Below are 17,807 nucleotides of genomic sequence, written 5' to 3'. Positions count from 1 at the left end.
AATAAAATTACTAAAGCGCACATTACACAAAGTTATTGCCGCACAACAGTAAAACAATATAAAAATGACTGGCTGTCATCAAAATGTTGCAACCTTTGCTGTACATCTAGAAATGATCAAACGATTACATACAAGGGATGCTTACAAGGGTAGGTTTGACAAAAAAAATTGTAACTATGCGACATCTACCAGCATATTTATCAATCAACAAAGTGCTGTAATACCAATTACACTTCTATGTATATATCAGCTGATTGTAGGGTGACATTTTTTCCTCTCACCTTGCTTTGTGTCAGAGCGCTGCAACAGGTAAATTCTAATGCGTATGGCAACATAAACAAACATAAACAACATCAACTTTTCCATTATGTCATTTGTGGACTGGCATCTATCCTTTTGTTCCTGGTTTTGAAACTCTGCTCTGCTTCGTTGCAAAGCCGTAGCAAGATTACTTTGTTCTTTCTTTTCCATCAGTTCATCTTTGCTTGGGCGTGGTGTCACAGAAGTTGATGATAAATACTTGGGACAATTCGGAAATACTGTTGGTATTGCTTCAGTTAATAGTTTTGGCACCTTTAAAGAATATGACAAAACTCTTCCCGTTTTTTCATCAAATGCAGATGATTCACGCAAAATTTCATGAGGCAGGAAAAGCACTTCACATACCTAAACAAACATGTACAAACAATTAAATAAAACATATTTGAAAACAGTGACTGAATAATTTACTGATTTAACTATTATACCCTTACCCTTTACAGATTAGACCTTTGAGCATTTGTCAATAAGGTCCAAAGTTGCAAGCATGAAATTAGTGTTACATCACTTGTATATCAGGACCTCATGGGCAAAACAGTAAAACAAGTTTACGACAATACACACATTAGCGAGACACTGTGCATCTATAATTATCAAACGTAAAATTTATAAAGAGAAAGTTTCTTAGCTTTTAGATGATAACTAAGCACCGTAACTAGTGACCACTGCAATTACCATCAGTCATTATGGTAGGCTATAATTTGAAATCTGGAATATTTTTAAGTACCGGCAGGCCTACTGCTTTTTGTCAAAATAGTTTTCTCTAGGTCTTCAGAAAATTTTACAAAACATGGTTAAATTGCATGACAAAAACTTTTGATTTTTAAGTTTTACAAGTTAAAGCTGAAAAAAATTCACTTAAAATTAAATGAGCTGGCACAAAATAATTTAACTGCAATCTGATTAGTTGAACACATTATGTTTCCAATATTTGCAAAGTCTCATTCCTTAAAAATGTTTAGGCACAAGGTTTACAGAGAAATAAAAATGCCATTACCAGTACTATAAAAAATACTTGAAGATTTCACAGTACATATTGTGTTTCAAATTTGTATTTAGGAAATGCTTACTCTGCTTCATTCTCTCAATGCCGAAATGTCCTTCATGAAGCAATTGAAGGACGGAAGGACGAAGTTTGGACGGGATGACCACTCTGGAACCGTAAAGTAGACATCCGTAACAAGTAGAAAGAGAGTCTGCGTACTTACGAAACGGTTCGACCGGGTCTTGTGGAGAAGACTTGGCCGGCCATCCTTCATGAATGAAACGCATTACCGTGGAAATGGTAGGATCTTTAGAAGATTCTTTACGCAGTGAGGCAGCATTTGGGGTCTGGACCTGTAAATCCAAAGCATCGATAGCGCAGACGATATCAATGTCATCCGCACTTTCCTCTTCGTCGAAGACTTTATCCCCTCCTGCTGGTAAGCGACTCAAAGCATCAGCGTTTTGATGATCCTTCGTCTTCCTGTACTCAATAGTGTATGTAAATTGCGACAAAAAGAGTGCCCAACGAGCCAAACGATTTGCTGCCAAAGAAGGTGTCGATTTAGTCGGGCCAAAAAGACTAAGCAATGGTTTATGATCTGTGACCAAAATGAATGATCTACCAAAAAGATATTGATAGAATTTCTTTAGCGCAAAAATTATCGACAAAGCCTCTTTTTGAATTTGACTATAGTTTCTCTGCGAAGCTGTTAATATCTTTGAAACGTTTGCTATAGGCCGTTCTGTGCCATCTGGGTAACGGTGAAACAAAGTAGCACCGATGCCCACACTAGAAGCATCACATGCGATACCTACCGGAAGTGACGCATTGAAATGTGTAAGAAGCTCATCAGTAGATAGATAATGCTTCAGCTGAGCAAAAGAGTTTTCCTCTTGTTTTCCCCATCTCCAAGGAATGTCCTTTTTCGTGAGATGGTATAGTGGTTCTGCTACAGTAGAAGCGTTCAACGGTAGAAACTTCGAATAAAATTGTAAGGAACCTAAAAACGAACGAAGAGAAGATACGTCAGTGGGGGCAGACATCTCCAGTACGGCGTTTACCTTGGGACCTTTGGAGATGCCCTGCCTGGACAAAATGTGTCCGAGATACTCTACCTGAGGTTGTGCAAACTTACACTTGTCTTTCCTACACCTCAGGCCTTTTGAGTGAAGTCGATCGAGGAGCCGTCTAAGATTCTGGAGATGCTCCTCAGCAGTAGTGCCACTGACAAGAATGTCGTCTAGGTAGACTGCGACCCCTGGAAGGTCGGCTGTAAGGTCGTCCATGATCTTCTGAAAATAACCTGGAGCAGAAGATATGCCAAAAGGTAAAACATTTTGTAAAAGTACGCCACGGTGAGTGCTTAATGCGAGTCGTTTTCGACTGTCAGGACCAAGTCGAATCTGATTGTAGGCATCAGCCAAGTCTATCTTGCTGAAACCGTACCCACCACCCAACTTTTGTATTAAGTCTTCTGGTAAGGGTAACGGGTGACGATGGGTCTCCAGGGAAGGGTTCACCGTGACTGAATAATCGCCACATATGCGTAACTTGGCCTTCGCTTCTGAAGAGTTTGAAGGCTTACGGACTGGAACAACCGGTGTGCCCCAATCGCAAAACTGAACTGGTGTCCATACACCACGTGCAATGCCCGAATCATAGGCTTGTGCTAAGTCCTCCTTTAGCGCGAAAGGTACAGGCCTAGGTTTGAGAAAAACAGGTTTAGCATCAGACTTAAAATCTATGTCTAGTTCATAATCTCGTAAGCACCCGAGTTCAGGCTTAAAAACATCTTTGAACTCGTCACATAAGAGGGAGCATGCCTTCTCCAGACTCTTATCAGGCTTGTCGCATGACTGGATGCTCTGTAAAGTAGAACAGTTAGACAGAAGGAATTTATCGATAGAAATTCCTAAAGACGAAATTGCATCACGACCTAGCAAGTTCAGTCCTTTGACTGTCGTGACTACAAAAGGAATATTATCTGACCTTCCCGTGGAAGGACAAGTTACCTGGGCCGTGAAAGAACCCGTGATTGGTACTAGATGCTTGGTAGCAGACTGGAACTGCGACACTGGTGCTTGCAATTGAGGTGCGCCTACCCGAGTCCAGACGTCGTTGGAAAGGAAATTTCCATTTGTAGCAGTGTCCAGTTCTAAGTGTGTGGTTACCGAATTAATGGAGATCGGTACTTCCAACTTTGAATTTCGAGGTTTTCTGCAAGAACTAGAAAGCATGTTAATTTCCTCGATACAATTTACCTTAGAAGGTTTGAACTGTCTAGCTTTCTTTCGACAAACACTCTGTAAGTGTCCCGTAATATTGCAGAAATGGCAAGTGGCTTTCTTAAACCTACAGTCATTGGCGTTGTGGTTGGAATTACCACAGCGATAGCATTCTTTATTTTTAGAAGAAAAGAAAGTACCTGTAAGTTGCCTAGTTTTTGGAGGTTTACTGATGGTCCTTACTTTCGCAACTGGTACTGGTGGAGTGCCGTAAACAGTTTCTTTGGCCACCTTGGCTGCCTCTTCGGTTTCTGATGCAACCTCCACCGCACGTTTGAAAGTAAGTTCATCAGCTCTGATTTTGAATAACGCCTTAAGCACCGCCTCGTTACCTATTGAACAAATAAAACGAGTACGTAAAGCTTCGTCCAATGGATTTGAAATGGACGAGAAGTCACAGGTGGCAGCTGCCTGGCGTATGCGGATGGCTAGTTCTTGAGCTGTTTCACCGGGCTTGCGCTTCATTTCGCTCCAGAAACGGAATCGCTCCCTCACGATGAAGCGTTTTGGGTCGAATTGTTGAGCCATGTAATTTGTAATTTCCGTCATGGTGAGATCGTTGACTTCTTTTGGGTTTGTTTCCTGCGCAGCCAAATTTGTTAACATTTTGTAGATTGTAGGTGATTGATTGGTGAGAAAAACCTGCGGCATTTTGTCTTGTGCGACTGAATGTGCTGCTACAAAGGTGTTAAACCTCTTCCAATAGTCTGCCCACAGTTCAGTGGTGGCATCGAACGTTACGAACTTAGGTAAAGATACCTGCTGTTGTATTGTTGTTGGTTGTGGTCTTGAAGTTTGGGCTCGCATTTCTCGTAGTTGCTCCATGAGTAGTTTCGTCTGATCTTGGTGACGTTGTTCTTGTTCTTGGTGACGTTGTTCTTGTTCTCGGTGACGTTCTTCTTGTCTGGCAATTTGCTCCTTCGTCTGGCGTTCTTGGTTGGCAATTTGTTGTTGCAGGACTTCGATCAGTTTCTCCATGTTTCTAAAATCCTGTAGAAATTCTGTAAAGATCCTGCCGACGACGCCAGTTAAATGTCTGTTGTATTTCCAGACGTTTAATATAAAATAAACAATAATAATTGTAGCGATAGCCAACCAAGTGAGAAAACCATTTACCTCTTGTTACTTACTGATTCAGTGCATAAAATCAACGCAATATATAGTAAGAAAGAAACGCAAAACAATCAACTAAGGAACGTGGTACAGAACGCTCAATTGATTACACGCGCAGTGCGGTAGTAATCAATTCCAACGTCTGTACCAGAAAACGCTGAACTGTGATTATGTAGTGACGCTGGTCACGAGTTACATATATTCAACGTAGATGACGACTATAACAGCTGGCTTGCAATGGAGTGAAATCTTTTCTTTTGATAGCATGTATCCACTTCTTTAAATTATCATCTTGGGGAAATTGGAAAACAGTTACTTTTGGACCATTTCTGTAATTTCCCTTGCAGTTGGGCACACAAACAACATTATGGAAAGCACTGTGCAAAGATTGAAAATTCACAGAAATATATATATTCTTTGGACAATGGATTCAGAATGATGCTGTAATAGAGCATAGTTTGAATTACCATAACTGATTTTCTCTTAGAACAGTGGTCAACCTTAGATCATGAATTTAGCTCACTGCAAAAGTTAAACTTAAATACTTTCTTGAACCTCGTTCCCTCACAACAGGAGCCCATGTCAAGTAATAAATTGTGAAAATAGTCAAAAGACAACATTTCATATCTCCATAGTCTGGCCAAAACCTTTATTTTTAATCACATAAAATGAAATCAGTTGAAATAGAGCTTTTTTTTATATATAGCTTTTACTGTTTAGCTTTTATGGTACGGACACCACAGTTATCGCCACTGTATAACTTTGTTTTGCAGCTATTAGCCTATGTGTCACATTATGTCAATTTTACCTTCCATTGGTGCTTCCTGTTTGTATCTGTGCCCTGCCTAGCTCTCACACATGTTGGCTGTATAGCCAATTGTTAGGGGCTGGGTTATATCAGTCATGGAAAGAGTTTGGATATTGGATTGAAGAAAATTCTATTTTAAATTTATTTCTGGTTTATGGGACTACAGTACTCCTTCATGCAGAGTGGAATGTTTTAGACTGTCTATGCCAAAACAAAGTTTTGGAACTGTTTATAGTTGCACTGATGAGCTTTCAATAAGCAAAAACCTGGTTCTGCAACATCTAACTTGATTACAATGCATTATATGAGTTTAAATTGTTAATTTCACATAAACTTTTCATCTATCTACCAGTAGGCCTGTGTAGCTAATCAGCAGACTGTGCTTCAGCTTGTTGCTGCAAAGCTTAAATTCACCAGGTGCTAAAGACATGCTTTATTTAAATGCTCTATGGTTATGCATTAAACTCCTTTCAAAGGAACTCTCAGTTTCACAACACAAAAACCAAAAAAGCTAGTCTAATCTTGCCTCCCTAACCTAACCAGCTGTAAATCGCATCTGTTTCTTTTCAAAGAACCGCAACTGCAGTCGTGCAGAACGGCGCGCTTGTAACCGGCTGTGATGACGTCATTTCAACGCACAGGGCCTTCCTACTTTCGGCGGCCTCGATTCAGTGCGATGCGGCGTCGGAAAAATGCGGCGATGATGAACTGTTTTATTTTGATCAACGACGCACGAGTACAAAATAATTGACACGGCGAGAAGAACACAATAAACATAGCCAGGTCAGAGACTTTATAATTGTAGCTGTTGCTCGAGAATGTTGGGATTTTGCCAGGGGGGCAACAATTTTTAGGTGGGAGGCGAGGCCCCCCGGCTGGCTACGGGCCTGTAATACCGTACATGCCAGTACAGTGACATGGACGACTTGTTGAGCTGTGGGATTGAAGATGCTGCTTGCAGTAGTGAAGATGAATCAGCAAATTTGGCTTCCCCTGCTTCAGAAATAGATACATATCTCACGTTGTTGAAAGCATTCACTACATCTCTTTAAAACGCCCTTGTTTGATGGAAAGCAAAACAAAAACCAATTTTCTTGTTTTTGTCAGTTAGTTTCAAAATATTTTTGTGTACCTGCTACATCTGCTTCTTCAGAGAGATGTTTTTCAAGTGCAGGTTTAACTGCCACCAAGTTGAGATCTCGTTTGACTGGTGAAAGTTACACTGCGATAAGCAATTTTTGTGATGTTCATTGTTTTTGTAAAGTCATAAAAATCATTAAAATGTGTCGATGGTAAAAACTGTCAATTGTTCTAGAATACATATCTGTATTCTATATTCGGTTTCAGTATTCTAGAATAGCTAATTATTCTATTTTGCCCATCCCTAGCTACGGTCTTTCGCCCTCTCTCATTGGATGCACACTGTACGTTTCGGCGTTTCGCATCCAAACAAAAATAAAATGACCATCCATCCATCTGGCTGCAAGAATGCATAGCAAATGTCCTGTGGAGATGTGCTAATATCAAGAGCAGTAGAGCGTTGTCTTGCACCTCATCTCCACACGTGTATTAACAAAACAACACATTTTTCTGCTCAATATAACATTTTGTGTGAAAAGCATTGCCCTACCTGCCTAGCTGATACAATCTGCAGACTTTACTAGGAATAGCACCTAAATGAATGGGCACCACAGTGCTCCGCACCTAAATATCCAGATGCCACAGTGTGCGCAGTGCGCACCTATTTGACGGGCGCCTAACTGTCTGCGCCTAAAAGACGTAGACCCTTCATTGTTGCCTTGGGCAAAGAAACACTTCAAAAATAAATCGTAATTGGTCATTCCAACAAGATTCTGCCCCTTCACATGGAGCTAAGAGAATGTAAAACTGGCTTTCAGCCAATGTGCCATTCTTCATTTCCTAGGAAGAATGGCCTCCTTCATCGCCAGACCTGAACCCCTTAGACTTTGGCATCTGGTGTTACCTGGAGAACAAGGATTCGACTAAACACCACCAAAGTTTGGAAGCGCTGAAGGCTGATGTGAAAAAAGAATGGATCAAAATATCTCAAAGAGTTATTCATGACTCTTGCAGGTCTTTTTCAAAGCGTTTCCAACTTGTTATCGACGCAAATTGCGGACACATTGAGTAAAATTTGTTTTTCCTAAATATTTATTTATTTGACAATAATATCCTATTATATGTTTATTACTCAAAACTTGTCTACCATTTGTTAAATACAGTTGTTTGAAGTTGTAACGTAAATAATTGATGACCCTGTTGCCTGTATTTGTATTTGTACCTGTATTTGTATATACTTTATTTATTATAGGCTTTTGTAGATTATTCATTAAAATGGAAGATCGCGTGTTTAAGTTTTCATACAAACTAGACAATGACCATTTTACGCCTACCTTAAAAGTTCCTATAAATATTAAAAATTTCAATGTAAATTGCGTTGATGAGTTTTGTGCTCGACTTACAAGATTTCATCAAATTCCTTGCTTCGTAGATGCAGGTACGTAATTTGCAATACCACTATTTTTAGTGTGCATTAAAAACAGCTGTGGAAGTAACCACTTCTATGCAATTTTTTTGCATTGCATATTTATGATGTGGTTTGTACATGTGTGCATAGGCGTCGAAATAGGGTGGGTCGGGTGGGCGGCGCCCACCCTGCCGTGAAACGAGGGTGGGCAAAATATGTTTCGCCCACCCTGTTTTCATGACACATATGAAGTGTTCGTTACAATTATTTCTGTTTTTGTTAAACGCTGAATTATCCAACCAACTGTTTTACGCTATTTCTCTCGCTAGGTATCCAACAGAACAAAGCAAATCCGCAACAACGCTGCGTTAAAAAATGCGGTACTCGCTGCATTGTTGTTGCTACGGCAACTGCCACACGCTGGCAATTCCTTGTGAGAGAAAGCCATGTTTGATCTTTTCTCCGAATGGTCTCACTTTCGTTACGTCACAATCAAACTTCAGTTCCGGGTCAGCGTAAGGGAATATGAACATGACGTCACAATGAACATGACAATAAAATAACCGATACAAACTATACACGTAGGACGTAGCATGCTGAAACAATCGCTTTTTACAAATCTTTCCTCACAAACTTGTTGCTGGGTATAAATTGGGGCACCGCGTATTGAAAAGTTATACATGAAGCTAAGTTAAACATCTACAGTAGAACTCGGTTAATCCGGATTCGGTTAATCCGGATCTTCGCCTAATCTGGATGAAACTGGAAGTACAAATGAGTCAGGTTTGATAGAACCGTCATCGGTTAATCCAGATCTTCGCCTTATCCGGATGGAATCGCGGTCAAATCGAATCCGGATCAACCGAGTTCTACTGTATTCGCGCATTCTTAAAACCAGCTTCCAAAAGGCGTCGAGATGATAAGGCTGAAGAAGCCACATCCAGCACGAATGAACGTACAGATGACATTGATGAAGAAAGCAGTGCTTCAAGGATGGACAGTGGTGAAGTCAATGTCTCAGGCAATGCACCGGTATTTGTAGAAGACAGCATAAGCCATAGATCTCTACCTGCTCCATTTGACGTTAGCATGCTGCCGGATCAGCTTCCGGCTCGGGAAAGTCGTGTGTTGCAAAGGAAGCTTTTTTTCCGAATTCTAGTGGGTGCATCTTAACCCTGATGGTACTTGTCACTGTAGTCACCTGTCCGAACATTTGCGCAAATCCGAAGGCGCCACTTTAAAGATAACAGGTCACGGGTCACACGCTTTTTAGGTCGCAAAGGAAAACATAAAAGAAGTTTGTTTAGTTCGTACCCTCAGTTCGTACCCTGAAAAGATCAAGTGAAAAAAATTAAAAAAAGCCGAAGTCGCTGATCGCAGTTTAATAGCACAAAGCCGAACTCGCTGATCGGAGTTTCCGCAAACAAACTCGAGGGTTAGGGCATGGTTAGGGTTAGCGGAAAATGCGGAAAAATATTTGCGGAAACTGCAATCAGCGAGAGTTAGGGTTAGACCATAGATTACTCTATGGTTAGGGTAAAGCTTAGCGGAAACTGCGGTTAGCGGAAACTGCAAAACTGCGGAAAAATGTTTGTGGAAACTGCGATCAGCGAGGGTTAGAGCATAGATTACTCTATGGTTAGGGTAAAGGTTAGCGGAAACTGTGAAAAAATGTTTGCGGAAACTGCGATCAGCGAGGGTTATGGTTAGAGAGCATAGATTACTCAATTGTTAGAGTTAGGGTAAGCGGAAACTGCGGAAAAATGTTTGCGGAAACTGCGATCAGTTAGGGTTAGAGCATAGACTACTCCATGGTTAGGGTAAAGTTTAGTGGAAACTGCGGAAAAATGTTTGCGGAAACTGCGGTCAGCGAAGGTTAGGGTTAGAGCATAGATTAGTCTATGGTTAGAGCATAGATTAGTCTATGGTTAGAACATATATTAGTCTAGGGTTAGCAGAAACTGCGGAAAAATGTTTGCGGAAACTGCGATCAGCGACTTCCGCTTTTTTTAATTTTTTTCTCTTGATCTTTTCAGGGTACGAACTGAGGGTACAAACTGTTCAAGGTACAAACTAGGTTGCATCCGAGAAAGACTAACCATTGCGAATTTGCGAACATACACATTCAATGAAATCTGTTTGAAAACTCTCGCCCACCCAGAATTCCTTTCTTCTAAGAAAAAATCGACGCCTATGCATGTGTGTATGACACCGGTCTGGGACTATTCAGTTACCACCTATTCAAAGATATCCTGATTTGGAGACAGTCCTTTTCTGACACGACTGATTTGATATTTTCATGAAAATCCAGTGGTGGCCTCTGTTTATTTAGAGACTTTGTAGGGATCTTTTAAGTAAGAGGTTTTTGTGTTCATGCTGAAAATTGAGCGAGGCTGTTCACCAGGCATTTAGTTAAATAACGTGATCCGTTCTACTGGTGCTAAATTAAACTGTCAGTGCATGTTTCACAAGAGGCAATGTGCTCTTTAATGCACTTTTGGTTGTTAGGTTTGGGTTTAAGTGCTTCCCGGTCCTTGTCAACAAATGTCTGGTTGACATACCAATATAAGCCGGACTGCGTCATGCAAACAACTAAATTTATACGCAACCCTCGAAGAAAGAGCAAAGGGGTTAGGCGGCTTCACTTGAAAACATTGATGCACTTTAAATTTTTATGCACAGGTTGAATGTCACATGAAAATTTCTATATATTGCAGATTTAATTCCTGATGAGGACACACGTACGTGTCGAAAACGTTTTGAGTCATTATGTTATAGATATAATTTTGTTTTGTATGTAATACATTATGTTAAACCCGCTAAGGTTACTTTTTTTTGCTTGTCTATGGTTCAAAAATGCAAATTCTCTAAGAAACCTTTTGCATAAAGAAAAGTGGTAAAAACAACAGCTTTATATGCATTGAGCTTTGTGGACACAGGACAGCTTAATTCCCACCTATCCTACATGTTAGACTTCAATCTACCAAAGGCGATAGATGCTTTGGCGATTCTGTTGTTGATTTCCAAGTCAATGGTGGCTGTGTTAGAAAGAGTACTCCTGAGCTTTGGCATGCATGAAGTTTCTGATCGTTTACAGTGATAATTGTTCGTCATATGGTTTTCTTGGGGCTGGTTGCTACATTGCCTCTGTTTTTAGCGCTGACTGTTAGTATAAAGTTATTGCAAGCAGACGAGAACTTAGTAATTAATTTGTTTTATAATTTCACTTTGGGAACAGGAATTCAGAGCACAATCATCCGCATACAAAAGTTTTTGAACGACAGTTTGGTCACTTTGATGATTGCTTTAAAGTGTCTCAAGGCAAATAGTTTTTCGTTACACCGATAGTTAATTGGAATACCGCTGCAGTCTTCATCCCTGAAAGCATCTGTTGGTAATAGTATATCTGAAGGACAACGCTAAAAGGCGGAACGCGGAAATAAGCTGGGCGTGAAATGGCGTATTGTCCGCAGAAGTAGCGATTTAATGCCGATGTAGAAAACGCGGAAATACGATCTTGGCGTCGCACTTGCTGTTGTTTCTCTGGGCAAGAAACTTTACGATAATTGCCTCTACCTAGTGATCGATTTCGAGTAATGGGTAGTACCAAATTTAAGTCATAAGTAAAGTAGACAACCGGAAACAGACATTGCTGTCGGCTGCAGCGTGGGTCAGGTGTATGTCGGAAGGCGTACACCGATGCATAGCGCTCAAGTCCGCTTTCCCGCAATGCAGGATAAAGATAAACAAACAAACAAACAAATATTGTTTAACATAGCGATAACTTCATCATGAAAGAATGAAATGTTGCAACATGGAAAAAGGCGGAAATGCGATTTTTAACAACAACTCACCACCGAACCTACTTTTATGTTGAAATGTCATTGAAAGATATTGTTTAGAAGCAATTGTGACGTCATTAAATACTTTGACTGTTTTAATTCCACAGTTATTGGAGTAAATTTCGAAAATTGAAAGGAATTTATGTGGTTCCTTTAATGCCACGCATCTGTCTAGTGACCTTATTTTCTTCACCTTGTATTTATACATGGCATGCATAATTAAAAAAAAACATTCTCTTTTCACTTTCTGTTAAATGTTTGTCACGTGACTCATTGTCTTTGTCGAGATGTTTGCAAGCAAAGACATGATTAAATATATGAAATATGCAAACGAGAAGCAATTGTTGGTATATTTATGATCTGATATTCCTTTAAGTGGGATATGTTAATTCGATAGTTTTACTTAACCCCAATGGAATAACAGGCCTCCGCATACTTGACGATCTGACGAAAAGTTGGCTCCAAGTCTTTCCATTTGGCTGACCACAAACTTTCTGCTTCATACGAACGACGACGACGACCTTAGATCCGATTTGGTTTGAAATTTTAGATTTTGATGCAATAAAATAATTGATACATTTAAGCAGTACCTACTAAGCAGTACCATGTGCTTAACTAGGGTTGTAAAGGGGTGGAAAGTTTCCGGGAATTTTGGAAACTTTCCAGGAATTTTGAAGGGCTTGGGAATATTGGAAATTTTCATTTGGCATTTATTATGTTTAAAACATTTGTTAAATATAATATTTTATCAATTAGAAAAAAATATCAAAGACCTATCTTAAGCATTTCTTATTTTCTTTAATTTTTATAAACATTAATTTGCTGCTAATTAAGCATGAGGCTTATGCATACTTTTTCAATATTTAAAAAGAAATACTGATCATATTTGGGAACACTCACACCAAGGTCCGCAATAGGTTCGCAAATGAAAGGGCGGAAAAGCTAATTTCAGCCAAGTCAAACTTGGCATTGTTTGAGCCCTGTGAAGACAAGTCAACTCAAGTTGAAGTTGACTCTGAAGTCGATGACGCTGCCAGAACAGTCATTAGTACATAGTAAATCACCTGAAGAAGCCGTGCCGGAGGAGATGCTAACCGGCAGCAACTACAACAACGACTTTGTAACTGACTAACTATTGTTTTTTTTTGGAAAAAAACAGATTGGTGATGATTCGTTTTTGGAGTTATTAAACTAAACCATGTGTTTGTATGTTCTTAAGTATTTTAGTTATACATAGTACTTTTATTCTAAACAGTATAAGGCCATTATTTTCCTGTTTCAACATCAAATTAAGATTGTTTTGAAAGTTTCCCAAAATTTCCGAAAATTCCCCAAAATTCCCGTTAATACCCAAAATTTCCATGGAAAGTTTCGGCTCTGAAAATTCCTGGGAATTTTGCAATCCTATGCTTAACCGATTTCGACTGTATAGCATAAATTGTGCCAAATTTTATATGCAGGAATGATTTCATCGTTAAAAAAATATCTGAATGAAGAGTTGACACAACTAAACAACAAAAGCTCATCAAAATGTGTGAATGCAGTCTGCAGAAATCCTGCTTTGATCCAGGATATTGGAAATTCTGTGGCTGAAAGATATAAGAAAGTAATTCAATTTAATTCAAGTTTTTCTGTGTTGTGGTATACTTTGCAGATTCCTTTCAAACTTCAAACATGCTACAAATTGATTTCCTTTGCCATGCATATTGCATGGGCCATGGGGTGTGTATATTCACTTCAGCAAGACCAGAAATAAATACTGTAACAATTTATTTTGTGGTGAAAGTATGCTCAGACATGTATAGATTTCAATCAACTTGTATTGCAGACATGGGTGGCATATAACAAACCAGTTTCTCGTGAGTTGAATGACTTTCCACGTGCTTATCATTATCTTATCCACTCTGCTGCCATGCAGATTCTATTGCAGCTTGAGAGGAAGTTCCACACAGATCTTGCCAAGGTAAAAAGTGCATGTGACATTAGCATTACACCTTTATCATGTACTCGACTACCTCACGAGAAATGAGAAAAACTTCACCTTAGAACTGATTTAAATATCATTATAAAATTTTTTTACTATCATAATATTACTGGTACACGACATCTGGGCGAAACCCTCTTGGGCGAAACTGACATTTCGCAGTGGTTGCCGGATGATTCTGTTGCCTGTCGCTTATACTGAAAAATATTTCAACAGAATGCACCACCAGCATCAGTTCGGTATTGCGACTGACAAGTTTCGATAATGGTTAGGGAATGTTTACAACTGTCATCAACCAATTGTTTGCCATTCCTCTTGGGAGGTCTTCGTTTGTCTCTTTTCTGAGGGGTTTCTCTTAAGCTTCACGATAAACCGTGATGCCGCAAAGCAACTAAATAAATTATATATATAGGTCACCACCGTTCCGAACAGCTAAATTTTCGCTATTGTCGCCCACTTTGGCCGTCACCTACCTCGACCATCGCCATAGGCGTAGAGTTTTAGAAATTACCGGGGACCGCAGTTATATCAGAAGATCACACGCATATACATCACATATCGTATATGCTTGAGTATAGGTCAGAGATTTTCATAAGTGATTTTCACCTTAAAAACAGGTTTGACTGATACACGGGACCAGCTGTTGTCTCCAGCTTGACAGCCTTCAAAATTAACGCATTTTGCTGTGGCAAAATCCTTGCCGACGTAGATTACGGATTGTGAAATGGCATCGGCCGAAGTAAAAGTTTTGAATACTCGTACGTTTATTTGCAGTGATTCAAACTAATTTTCAAATTTAATGATTTCTTGTCAATTCTAAACTTAATACACTTGTTAACCGATCAATTTTTAATTTTTACGTGTAGGATATATTATAATCGTTCTTATTTCGTAACATTCCATGATTGTTGAAGTCGATGTCAAACCTTAGCGGCCGCATAAAACAATGATGTCAGGTTGGCTAGGTGAAAATGGCGTTAAGAGAAGTCATTAATACAGGCAATATCTGCGACCAAGACCATTAAACACATTTTTTATCGGTTTTCAATTTAATTTTTACACATTGCGAACTATCTTTGCTTCAAGAACATCGTGAGGAGTCATAATAGCATATTTTGCTGGTCTAGTTTTGTTTGAGTTCAACCACTCAGGTCAGAAGTTACAGTTTTTCCTTTGCACTACTGAATAAGGTTTTTTCCCGAGCCAAACAATTGCTGGCATAGTGGCAAACATTAGCCCATTTTTTACATTGATCAAATGCCAGTGTTGAATGATCATGTGTTAATGAGCGGATTTTGATTCTCATGCGTCTGATAACAAAAGAGTCATTCCATGCCAAACGTCCTGAAAATCATAAAGATCCCAGTTTCACCCTCTTCGATTTTGCTCAAACTTTGTCAAAATGTTATTTGGCATGATTTAGCCATACATTACAAATTTTAGCTCAATATCTATTGTAGTTTTGGAAATATGATGCTTTAAAGTTTTAGGTACCCCCTAAACTTTTCCGCGTTCGGTTTTTTGGACCATTTTCAATTAACCATATTATTTTCTCTGAAGGTTATATAAAGTTTATTTTTGGTAAAATGATTCACTTTTAGCTACATTGCATGATTGCGTTGTCAATATGCAATTAATGTGCAGCATAATGGAGTAATCAAGCCTCAAAGTAGCTCTTTTCTTCATCAAAAACAAATTTTGTGCCATATTTGGAAGTCTGTAACTTTTTTATGAAAAGTAGGATGGTTATTATATTTATCATGTATGCTCTTTCCCTACCAGGCAACGACTTCACCAAGTTTGATAAGTAACATTATATTTATTAGAAAGTTACAATGCATCAAAATATGCACCACAAGCAAAAAAGCCAAAATAACGCCATCTTGTGATATAAAAATACCCCCGTAGCAAGGTGTTTACAAAATAATCTCCTTAACGATTTGAAGAACATTACCTAAGGAACTTGTGTACAAAGTTTTGACTTTGTCACTCAACTATTAAGAGGTAAGTTGGGGGCCAATTTTTAACTCCCCATAATAAAAAATTGGCTTATTTGCAGCTAGGAGTCATTCCATGCTTAATTTAGGGAAAAAAATATTAGTACACCCATGGTTCCAGAATTTTATGATATATTGTGTTCAGATATAGCTCATTGAGACAACTCTTTTAAAAAAAAATTAGCATTCTATGGCCTTCGGTTCTCGAGATATTGAGGATTGCAATTTGGCCACACGATTGGCAAATCCTGGTTACGCGGGAGCGATTTTTAAATATATTTCTTATATAGATGGTAGAGGAGTGGGGAAAATTGCTATTTGGGAGTTTTCAGGGGCATTGAATTCAATAAAAACAGTTCCAAATGGCTCAGACCAATAGTTTTGTCTCTACAGTTGTTTTTTGCTCTTTCACTTCAACCGCTTAAATGGTTAAGTGACAAAGTCAAAACTTTGTACACAAGTTCCTTAGGTAATGTTCTTCAAATGGTTAAAAAGATTATTTTGTAAACACCTTGCTACGGGGATATTTTTATACCACAAGATGGCGTTATTTTGGCTTTTTTGCTTGTGGTGCATATTTTGATGCATTGTAACTTTCTAATAAATATAATGTTACTTATCAAACTTGGTGAAGTTGTTGCCTGGTAGGGAAAGAGCATACATGATAAATATAATAACCATCCTACTTTTCATAAAAAAGTTACAGACTTCCAAATATGGCACAAAATTTGTTTTTGATGAAGAAAAGAGCTACTTTGAGGCTTGATTACTCCATTATGCTGCAAATTAATTGCATTTTGACAATGCAATCATGTAATATAGCTAAAAGTGAATCATTTTACCAAAAATAAACTTTATATGTACAACCTTCGGAGAAAAAGATATGGTTAATTGAAAATGGTCCAAAAAACCGAATGCGGAAAAGTTTAGGGGGTACCTAAAACTTTAAAGCCTCATATTTCCAAAACTACAATAGACACTGAGCTAAAATTTGTAATGCATGGCTAAATCATGCCAAATAACATTTTGACCAAGTTTGAGCAAAATCGAAGAGGGTCCAACTGATAAGTCTAGGACGCTTGGCATGGAATGACCCAAAACAATACGTTCTGTTGAATCATAATTGATCTCACACCTGGAAAACCTTGTTGAAAATAATGCGTCTAATTTAGCTGGTTTACATATTGCAGTGAATATTGTTACGTGACTATTTACTCTAGTCTACGCTCTACTTTGAAATTTCCTCACCGTATGTCAAGGTACACTGTCAATACGGTGGGATGGCGCAACGGATAAGGCGTTGGCTTTCCAATTATGCAATCCTGGTTCAACTCCCGGTTTCAGCTGGTTGTTGAAAACCAGAATGGCCCGTTTCGGTGAGTCCAATTCGGTGAGTCCGATTCCCTATTCGGTGATTTTTTGAATTTTTTTTTTAAATTATTGGGTACCGTAGCCTAATTATCATTGCCGTTTTAGGGTTAGGAGTTAGGAACTCACCGAATCAGACTCACCGAATCGGACTCACCGAATCAGATTCACCGAATAGTAGCAGACCCGCTGAAAACACCGCTCACCTTTACCTAAGGTGTAATAAATTGGGTGGGCATAATTGCTGCAGGAAAGGCGGCCGAGAGAAAGGAACTGGCCACCCTACTCTCCTTAGCTGTTTTTTTTTTTCGCTGAGACTTTTCGGTCATTTGTCCGAAATGACCGAAATCGTCTTAAGAAATTATGAAATCGGTTAAGAAATTACGAAATCGTTTTACTGAAAAATATCATCTTCTCTTTTTTCAATTTGACAGGGTTTGAGGCTTCCCTTGCTTCCATTAAGGATACGCCCCTGAGGCTACTCAATACTTACCGAAAACGAAAAAATTCCAGCTAAATTGAAATGATTTCCCACAGCTGCTCATTAAAAAGTTACAAACAATTATATTTTTGTAGGGCTTTTCGCGTCTACCCAATGGAGTACGACGTTGCAAAA

At 38.9% G+C, this 17,807-nt stretch overlaps 2 protein-coding genes across 2 annotated transcripts in view; one reads left to right on the top strand and one right to left on the bottom strand.

The window, feature by feature from the left end:
- Positions 1–246: 246 nt before the first annotated feature.
- On the bottom strand, positions 247–4,917 carry LOC145785879 (uncharacterized). Its single transcript, XM_082597582.1, has 3 exons — positions 4,351–4,917; positions 3,568–4,173; positions 247–666 (listed from the first exon to the last, which is right to left on the bottom strand). Exons 1-3 carry the CDS (start codon positions 4,567–4,569, stop codon positions 247–249), a joined length of 1,245 nt encoding a protein of 414 aa, XP_082453708.1. The 5' UTR covers positions 4,570–4,917.
- A 1,623-nt stretch (positions 4,918–6,540) lies between these two features.
- Positions 6,541–17,807, top strand: part of LOC145785359 (FERRY endosomal RAB5 effector complex subunit 3-like) — a 116,903-nt gene continuing 105,636 nt past the window's right edge. The window contains exons 1-3 of the mRNA XM_082597014.1: positions 6,541–8,030; positions 13,303–13,448; positions 13,671–13,805. Coding sequence (XP_082453140.1) covers positions 7,784–8,030; positions 13,303–13,448; positions 13,671–13,805 — 528 coding nt within the window. The 5' untranslated portion in view covers positions 6,541–7,783. The remainder of the gene's footprint in view (positions 8,031–13,302; positions 13,449–13,670; positions 13,806–17,807) is intronic.

The sequence above is a fragment of the Aplidium turbinatum genome, chromosome 16, assembly GCF_918807975.1.
Source record: "Aplidium turbinatum chromosome 16, kaAplTurb1.1, whole genome shotgun sequence".
NCBI lineage: Eukaryota > Metazoa > Chordata > Ascidiacea > Aplousobranchia > Polyclinidae > Aplidium > Aplidium turbinatum.
The sequence above is the reverse complement of the archived record's forward strand: the minus strand, read 5'-3'. Positions and strand labels throughout refer to the sequence as shown.

Bases quoted from the DNA above. Each gene is read 5' to 3' on its own strand.
- LOC145785879 (XM_082597582.1), bottom strand. From the start codon at position 4,569: ATGGAGAAACTGATCGAAGTCCTGCAACAACAAATTGCCAACCAAGAA. The intron at 4,174-4,350 runs GTATCTTTACCT...TTGGCTGCGCAG, and splicing joins CAACAACAATACAACAGCAG to GAAACAAACCCAAAAGAAGT. The intron at 667-3,567 runs GTAAATTGTATC...ATGTTTGTTTAG, and splicing joins GACAGTTCAAACCTTCTAAG to GTATGTGAAGTGCTTTTCCT.